Source organism: Monopterus albus, unplaced genomic scaffold, assembly GCF_001952655.1.
Source record: "Monopterus albus unplaced genomic scaffold, M_albus_1.0 scaffold171.1, whole genome shotgun sequence".
Taxonomy (NCBI): domain Eukaryota; kingdom Metazoa; phylum Chordata; class Actinopteri; order Synbranchiformes; family Synbranchidae; genus Monopterus; species Monopterus albus.
This window is the reverse complement of record NW_018128051.1, coordinates 654,826-664,124: the sequence shown is the minus strand read 5'-3', so window position 1 is coordinate 664,124 and position 9,299 is coordinate 654,826. Positions and strand designations below refer to the sequence as shown.

At 40.7% G+C, this 9,299-nt stretch overlaps 1 protein-coding gene and 1 non-coding gene across 2 annotated transcripts in view; both read right to left on the bottom strand.

The window, feature by feature from the left end:
* Positions 1-8: 8 nt before the first annotated feature.
* Positions 9-9,299, bottom strand: part of fam20cb (FAM20C golgi associated secretory pathway kinase b) — a 59,998-nt gene continuing 50,707 nt past the window's right edge. Inside the window, exons 5-11 of the mRNA XM_020615947.1 lie at positions 4,698-4,813; positions 3,896-4,076; positions 2,666-2,775; positions 2,258-2,339; positions 1,509-1,568; positions 1,183-1,333; positions 9-772 (exon numbers count right to left, since the gene is read on the bottom strand). Coding sequence (XP_020471603.1) covers positions 656-772; positions 1,183-1,333; positions 1,509-1,568; positions 2,258-2,339; positions 2,666-2,775; positions 3,896-4,076; positions 4,698-4,813 — 817 coding nt within the window. The 3' untranslated portion in view covers positions 9-655. The remainder of the gene's footprint in view (positions 773-1,182; positions 1,334-1,508; positions 1,569-2,257; positions 2,340-2,665; positions 2,776-3,895; positions 4,077-4,697; positions 4,814-9,299) is intronic.
* On the bottom strand, positions 5,434-5,506 carry trnar-ccg (transfer RNA arginine (anticodon CCG)). The gene has a single exon. It is a non-coding gene; the product is annotated as a tRNA-Arg (tRNA).

Sequence of the window (9,299 nt, the reverse complement as noted above, 5' to 3'; positions counted from 1 at the left end):
CTCTTTGCAATAAAACATTTTTCCAGCAGAACTCAAAATGTTATTTTGATAAGACAACAGGAAGTAAACTTTCACCTCCTTCTCCACTGTGAAGGTTCAGCTGGAACATCTGCAATACCAACAATACGTAGAAACACATAATTCAGCTTGTGGAGATAAGGAAGGGAAAGGTGGGGAGAGCTTTACAAGTCCCTCAGAATTCACTGAATTCAAAAAAGGGTCCTGAACAAGACGGAGAGAAGGAGTCTCTTGCAAGACTTTCATAGTTTGGTAGTGCTGCGGTGGGTTGGTGTGGTAAGCTGTGGTGAAGCTATCCTACACTAGAGTCAGGGTTGGATATTTTAAGGAGTCTAGGTGATGCAGGGTGCGCCCAGATCTGTCGTGAAGTCTTCAGTACAGATACAGTCATTGCACTGTTTATCAAAGTCCAGTCCTATCCAGCAGGCTTCCACTTCCAGACAGCTTATATCTATCTCAGGCAGGTGGGCTTCACTGTAAGTTCAGCAAAAAAATCAAGCCCTCTGAGAAATTCAGTACAGATGGAGCTCATCTGTTACAGGATGACAGTTCAGTTTTAAGAGAGAGAGACTGAATCTGGTCCAGTCTCCTCTCTCCAGAGATTTCGTCCTATCAAGCTGCCAGCAACCCCAGATAGCTACCTCCGTCGTGGGCCTGTGTGAGTGTGGTCTGTCCCTTGATCCCCCTGGAGGTCGTCCTCCACTACGTAACTGTAACCCTCCTTTTCAATGCATTCTGACAGCACATTCAGCACCTAGAGGTGATGACATTTTACAATACAAGAGGTTTAAGGTAGAGGAAAGGTATTATTTATTATGAAAATGAAGGTCAAATAAGATCAGCTTAATCAATCATCCATCATTTTGGTCTTTAAAATATCAGAAAACTGTGACAATTGTTTATTTACAAATTCCCAGGGTTTCAGATTTCATGTTTTGCACAACTAAGAGTCAAAATCCAAAGACGTGTAATTTATCGTCATAGAGGAAAATATTCATAACCAGTGACCTAGTGACTTTCTGGCACTTTTCCATAAAACTACAAATGGCTGCAGATCAGCTAATCAGTTAATCTACTCATTTTTTAAGCTCTACTTTAATAATTCAAATAAAATGATAGAAGGCAAAACACTGCGCAGGCATTAAATGAGTATTAAGCACAGACCTGCCGTAGTCGTCGGTCCATGGCTTCCAGGTGTGGCTGGATGAGGATGGGACTGAGGCGGTCCCTCACCAGGGATTCTGCCATGAGCATCGACAGCTTGTATTCTTCCTTAGCCAGCAGCAGCAGACGCAAGTGGGTCGACTTCCTTACCCTGCAGAACGAAAGCAGCCAAGGGAGGAAGAGTAACTATAGCACCAAGCAAAACAGTGAATAAAATAAATCCTACTGGGATGATTATGCAATTTAGTAGCCTCATACAGATTTCTATCTTTATCTTCTTTTTTTCTTACCAAGCTAAACAAAGACTTCAGTACAGAGAACCTCACCTGCAGCACTGGGTCAGCGGCACCAGAATGGACATCTCGTCATGAGAGTGCTTTCCAAAGCTACAGCAAAAGAAAAAAAAAAAACAGAAGCATAATTTGGGTGAATTGTGACGACTGACTGGTATTTAATTTTCCCTTTGCTGTCGGGCAACCTGCTGTTTGTCTGTAATTTTTATTGTGTCAAGTTTTTGATTAATGTGATTGCTGTGCAGCAGCTTATACACCTCTGTTATCTCGCACACTTTATTTTTACACAATACACACTATTTTTTTCTGTGCCTTTTGTTGCTCACCTGTAAATCAGAAATGTTTGTGTATTTATACATGCATAATTTTATGCAGTTTCTGGCATTTTCATAAAAATTCGCATACATTTGCAATTTAATGAGCTATTCCTGAAAAACATGTTCTTGTAATACCTGATATGATTTAAAGACAATCGCTACAGGCGTCCGGTTTATGTATATATCAGCTATTGTATAGTACAAACTCCACTAACATATCAAAATGCTAAGTATTAGGCACTGTACAGAAGCTCATTATGAACAAATTTATTTTATGTGTTATACATGTGATGCATTAAAGGTTAATGCTGAACTCTGCCAATACAGCCAGTGAGTTTTTATTTGATTGTAAAGTCATCCAAAATGCATGTCAATCACAAAATACTTCATTAGTTAACTAGATTTTTGGACATTGTCTCATTTTCTTTTATTATTATGGATGACAAGGACCGGCTAGCAGCTTACCCCCGGCCATTGTCCAAATGTATGATGAAGGTCTCATTTCCAAACTTTTCGAACGTCTCATAATGGTGGCGATCCATGTTCCCTGTGTTTGAACAGTGGTGGAAGAAGTACTCAGATTGTTTACTTGATTAAAAGTATCAATACCACAGTAAAAATACTCTGTATTGCGAGTAAAAGCCCTGCACTCATAATGTTACTTAAGTAAAAGTAATAACTTCAAAATGTACTTAAAGAACCAAAAGTAAATGTACTCATTATTGCAGAATAGTACAGTTCATATTAATGTATATTCTATTATTGGATTATAATTATTGATGCATTATAGAGTGGAATAAGAGGTTCAAAAAATGTAACCACTTATTTGGTATTAAAGGAAATCCACTTCTTAAACAATATGAGACAGCTCACCCATGAGGAAGTCAAAGATGGTCATGTCCATGATGTCCAGCAGCCGTGTCCCGCTGTCGTAAGGTGGAGTCTGTTTAACCTCCTCGCAGTAGTCGGGATCCACCTCCCACCTGGAGAGGTTAAAATACCACACAAACATCTAGTTTACATCTTTAGTCTACCAGAATTAATGCATCTATTTTGCAAAAACATTGCCAAAATCCAGTTAGTCACCCATTTGAACATTTGTTCTTGTTTATTCTTGTGCTGAGGTGATTTTGGGAAACAAAGTGGTGTAAGTGTTTTCTTTTATCATAACAAGATTCTTTTTGCATGAAAATGCACATACAGTTTGTTATACTTGGATGTCAGTCTGTCATGAACTCCAGCTCCACTTCTGGTAACTGGCTTTTATTTTTACCTGACACTTCCTGTTCCACCCTACCCTCACTCCCAGTTACTTTACCTTTATTACACCAATTATCCTCACCTGCACCAGTTGACAACACCTGTGCATACCCTTTTATAAGCAGCTTCTTTCCTCAAAGAAGTTGCCAGACTGTCCTGATTGTGTGCTTGACTTTTCAGCCATTCTGTACCAGCTTTCTCTTGTGCCTTTGTGTAACTGGAAAGGAAAACTTTGGAGTTTTACCTTGACTATGCCTCTACATCACCCCGGCAAAGACTGACTAACACCAGACCTTCAGAATTGGATTCTGACTACATCTCTGCCTTGCCTCTGAAAGACCATATCAGGCCTTTGGATGGGACTCTTGACTTCTCTGCTGCCTTGCCTCTGTAATACTGTGAGTCATAGTGTCTGCACCTCTGGATTGCTGAACACTCTCTGCTATGAAACCTGGACTCCTGCCTGTGGAGGAGGAAGTGTTTTCTGTCTTCACTGACAGTTTCCTGTCACCATGCCTTGTCAGAGCTACACAACTACCTGCATTCCTCCCTCTCCAGCTCATCATTGTAAATAAAGACTCTTGCCTACAATCTGATACTGGGTTCACTTACATTTTAGCGGTGTAGTTTCCATACTGCCCTGACACAGTCAGCTTTGACACATGGTGAACTAAACATCTTAAGTACACATCTCTTACTCAGTTCTCATGAGTCACTGGTAACTGATAGTAATAAATATCTTCTGATAGCTGGACCTACAGGACTTGGCTCTACATCGAATCCCTCAGAGTCTGCTTCATGTAATGAATGCAGCACTGTCTCGGTGCAGGATCGATCTCTTACTCTGCCTTCTTGCGTTTGTGGTAGGAACGTCTCCACGGGTTCCTCCAGGTCTTGCGTTTGGCGAGAGCCATGTCTGGGAGGAAGGCAGCCAGAGATCCTTCTATCTGGTCTGGTTTACCGCACAGAGCATGCTCGGTGGAGCAGTAGTACGAACACTCTCCGTAGAAACAAACGTTGTTGGCTGAGAATGGCAAAAAAACACCTTGAGGCTGTTTGGTTTAACCATTCTTAATGACAGCAGTTATATTTACATATTCTATTATGCTATTAAGTGTTAAACTTAAATGTGACTACAGTTCTTTCTATTTGAAATGTACACCACATTTTTAAAACCCAACTTTACCAAACAAAATTACCTTAAATTACAATGACTTGTAATTGCTGAGATTCTGGAATTTTCTATGTATTATGTAGAATAAAAGGTTGCATAGCTTATGAACTGTCCTGCTTTGGCACAAGATATAGTCTCCTGATAATCTCATGCAAATGAATATCCCAGTAAATCAGGGCACAGGACTAGCATTGCTCTACATTATAAGCAAGGAGGCTGTTCACTTGTGCACGTTGAGGGCTATACTGAGGGCATGTTATTGTTCAATGAAATCTGATTGTTGGTTGTTGAACGTGTTTCCCACAGTTTTGTGCTATACATGACAAACTAGAAAAAGAAGTAAAATTTGTGCAGCATTTTTTATCAGTTCTGGGAGTGAAGTAACACCAATGTCAGGGCATCGTGGGTAAAGTTTTACCCTTCTAAATGTGTCACTGAAAACCAATATCTCTTCCCTCTTTCATTGTGTACCTGGTGAAATGAAGAAGGTCCTCCAGAGCTTTTTGTCTCGTGTGACGTCTCGGATCTCCTTTGTCATGTTGACCAGTCTGCCAGCCACAGGGGGGACGCGGCGAAAGTCCAGAATTCTACAGGGTAGACAGACACACAGAGGGTTATGTTTGCATTCTGCTTTCAGAACAGAGCTAAGTTTTTTTTGACACACACCTTACTGAGGCAATTAAGGTACTATATCCCAAATGACACAATTCACATAAAAAAAACAAGTCAAATCTGAACACAGACATGACAAACAAATCAGAAAAAACATCCCTTATAATCCCGGAGCTTCTTCAAGAATCATCATATAGTTAAGCTTTATTCTGTATCAAACCCATCTAGTAATAGTTACCTCTACATTCACAGACACATTGGAAACAAGAACTGCTAATAACTAATCTGGCTAATTTTACTTTTAATAACAGTAGGCTAGTACTAGAGTTTTAAGCTCCCTGGAACAAAGGGGTGAATGGGGATAAAGAATCTGCACCATGGATCACAACCTCATGAATCTTGTTCCTAAATGAACCACTTATACCAACTCATGTCAGGTATAAACCTGAACAACAGGAGCTGTTAACTGAGGGCAAAGCAAAAACCCTGACAATACTGCTTCATTTCACAGATTTGAAGAATGCATCATCCCACATTAAGAGCTGTCTTTGTACTGTCTGCACAGAATAGCAACAAAGGTTTGAAAGGAAAATTCTACCCCAGATGGGACTCAAACCCACAATCCCTGGCTTCGGAGGCCAGTGCCTTATCCATTGGGCCACTGGGGTCGACATGCAGTTTGTGCTCACGTAATTGAATGCCACTGCCAACAGGGGGCACTGTGACCTAAGCGATAAGCTGAGTGTTAAAACTCCAACTGGCTTTTGATTTGATTTGATTTGATTTGATTTATTTATTCTTTCAAGCATGTAAAGACATTTGATATGTCAACACACATAATTTTACACATATCTAACAAATGCTAATCCAATATCAGTTTGCTTATACCTAGTACATGCTTGAATGGAGTAGGAAGAAGTCAGACTTATCCAGTCCTACCCCATGACATCATCTTACCATCATTGGTTTGCAAGCAGTATCTCTACATAGATAATTATCTTCTACACCACACAAGTACCTTTATATTTATGTTTAAACTTGTCAATTCTATTACTATTTTTTATGTCTACACTTAAATTATTCCATAGTTTTACCCCACTTATGGAAATACAGAATCTTTTTTTGGTTGTACGTATAGCATGAATTTTTAAATTTAATTGACCCCTTAAATTGTATCCCCCTTCCCTTTCATTAAATAGTTTTTGAATTCCACCAGGTAATAAATTGTTCCTGGCTTTATACATAAACACAGCAGTCTTATATCCCACTAAATCAAAACATTTTAACAATTTAGACTGTATGAAAGCTCCATTGGTGTGATCCCTATACCCCATCTTATGCACAATTCTTATCGCTCTTTTTTGTAATATATACAATGGTTGAAGTGAGCTTTTGTATGTATTTCCCCAGTTTTCAACGCCATACTCTAAGTATGGTAAAATCAATGAAGAATACAAAATGCGTAATGCTTTCCTGTCCAAAATATATTTTATGTGGCTTTGATTCTCTGTCAAGCACATTTTTAACTTACACACAAGCACAGTGTTCTGATACCCTTTGAGATATCCTGGGAACCTTGTGATGCCTATTTGGTCTTTGCATCATTTGACTGGAGCGTCAGCATCTATGTGTATGTGTGTATGGAGAGAGAAAGGTTTACTAAAGATGTCTTTTACTGAAAGATAGCATGGCTGTCTTCCTTTGTGCGTGTCATATGCCCATTTTATGCATGTGTAGCCTCCTGTTGTTAAGACCATCTACCATAGCTACAACATCAGCATGGGCTCTTTAAAAATTTATACCCCTGATTACACCTAATGGCCAAGGCCTGAGGGCAGACAGACACAAAAGGAGAGACTCAGATTAAAAATGGAGGCAGAAAAAAAAGAAAAGAGAAAGCCAGGTGGAAAAAGGGAGAAAAAGAAAAGAGAGACCTTAATCGAGATTCTTTTGCACAAATGGCATCAAGTATCATGGTGGCAGGTGGAGCGAGACAGATGCCCACAGTCATGTCTCTTTCCTCCTCTGTCAAGCAGACAGAAGGACACAGGACGAAGCACCACACAACACAGTTTGGTCTGCTGGGACTGGGCCTGCTGCCATGCTAAAGGGAACAACTAGGCTTCAGTTTTCTCCATCATTCACATAGCCTTTCTTCCATGTTCCCAGTCTTGATAAGCCTTATTCCCACAGTGGGCATTTTACTCTTATATTATACTGAGGGTGGGATTGAGAGCCTGCTACTCTAAGTGCTGTGCATCAAGCAATAGTGGGAATCATCATTTTACTTACCCCCAGCTGAATATTATATAGGTCTCCAGTTGGTTTCTTGAAATTAGAGATGTATGGTTTAATATTTTAAGGTCATATTGGGCCTTGTCTTGTCTTTATATCTGCTGACTACCTATAATGCAGCCATACCAGGTGCACTTCTCATTGAAATCCAATCATCTACTTAATGATGCTTAAAGCAGTCTAACCTATATAAGAAAAGACTGTGTTTCTGTGTGGGAATGTGTGCACACGCAACTGCTGTTTTCAAAGAGCCCGTGTGTGTGTCTGTGGGCCCCCTGGGAGAAAGCGCAGCCTAAGCCTCTGCACCAGCAGCAGCCCCAGCAGCAGCTCTGTAGCCAGGCTTTAATTTAGAACAGACAAAATAAAGGGGGAAAAAGCACTGCTTTTGGCAAACCCTGCCTGGCTTATATTTAGACTGGGCTCAGGGCCTTTCATGCCTTTGGTTTCCTCCTTTTCCTCTTAACCCACACATATGCCAGGAGTGTGTGAGCATAGTTTCACAAGTGTGTGTGTATGGAGGAGGCCCAGATGTGTAACAGACTGGTGTCGAAAGCTGCTGCTAATGCAGTTGCTGCTGAACTGTGTCACTGTGCCTGGAGGAACAGCAAATTCAACATCACTACCCTCTGTGACTCCATTATATATGTGTGTTTGTGTGTGTGTGTGTAGTGATTGTATGTATGTGTGACCTCAGTATCATCTTGTGTCACCAGCATTCACACCACAACACAATCCCTCCGCTCATGATAACATACAACCACAGTGATGTCAGCTTGACTTTAATAGCAAAGCCGCTTCTAAAACGAATCGTTTTCTCTGGTCGATCAGAGAGCCTCATGAGGTTTTCTCTTTTCATTAAAGTCTCTCCGGCAGGCAGGAGGGCAGACCAGCCATAAAGTGTTAGCCTTGTAAAGGCAGTGAAGTCAGAGAGCGTGGTGGTTAGCTAAGCAAGGAGGCAGCAGTCATTGTTCAGTCAGATGCTAGCTGCGGGAGGGCAGAATTCATTCTCTATGACTCATGGCCTCTTGGAGCTCTCAGCCTCTGCTGCACGGACACACCTCACACTGCGTACTGTGTTTGCAAAAAAGAGTATGAGTTTCTGAGGGACAGGGGCAGTGAAAAGGAGAAGCCAATGCACAAACAGTCATTTAGAAAGTGTGGAGAAAGTGGAGTTCATGGAAGGTACTGATGCAGAGAAGCAAAACGGGTATGCCACACATATACTTTATCGGTGCTGCTATACTTTGGGGGACCTTACAGACGCCCACCTTAACGCTTTGGTGCAAGATAGGCACCCTGTTCTGGCCCTTCAGACCTGGTGATCTGTTTTTCTTCCTTCCAGGTGGATAATGAGCTGATATGAGGAGAAGCAAATTAGCAATTAGGGAGGAACAAAAACCTGAGTGACATCATGGATGGAAAGAAGTACTTGGGCATGAGGGAGTGAGAATTGATTCAACAACAATAGCTTTTTCCCCCCTTATACTTAATGTTATTTTAGTTTAAATCAACTTTATTCAACTTCTGGTTTGTGTCAAGGCTTCAAACAACAGCATGTATGTGAGTACCTTTACACACTATTTCTAAATTGTGGGTATGGAGTTTGAGCATTGTGAGCACACTAGACCTCTGTAACTCGCCCTGTGATCTCTACTTGAAGTAGAGGGTTGAGGCTACATTAGCTGCTACTAGCATAACACACTGGACTATTTAACTAAGCTGTTAGCGTTTGAGTTGCATTGTGGGTAAGGGTTGTGCCAGGTAAGAAAAAGGACAATATCTCTGGTTCTGCTGCATCGACTTTGATACTTTTTTAAAACTGTCCTTATAAGCCAAACCGTGTTAAGGTTAAAAAAAAAAGTATAATTCTCACCAACAACACCAATGTAAAGGCGTTTCACTGACAAGAAGTTGTTAAAATAAATACAAACAAGCATTACTGAAACCAAATGTAACCTATCTTATTTTGCTAAATGATGCTTGTGTCATAGGATTAATGAAAACCGCTGACTGCTGTTCCTATATTTGTGACTCCACAGTTTTACTTGTCCACATTTAGAAGTATTATTTACAAAAACTCTGTAGGTCTTCCTTCAGCCAGTGGCTCCCTGGGCAGCCTGCTTCACCTATACAGTAAGTCTTCTGTTGCCCAATCATGCATTTTGC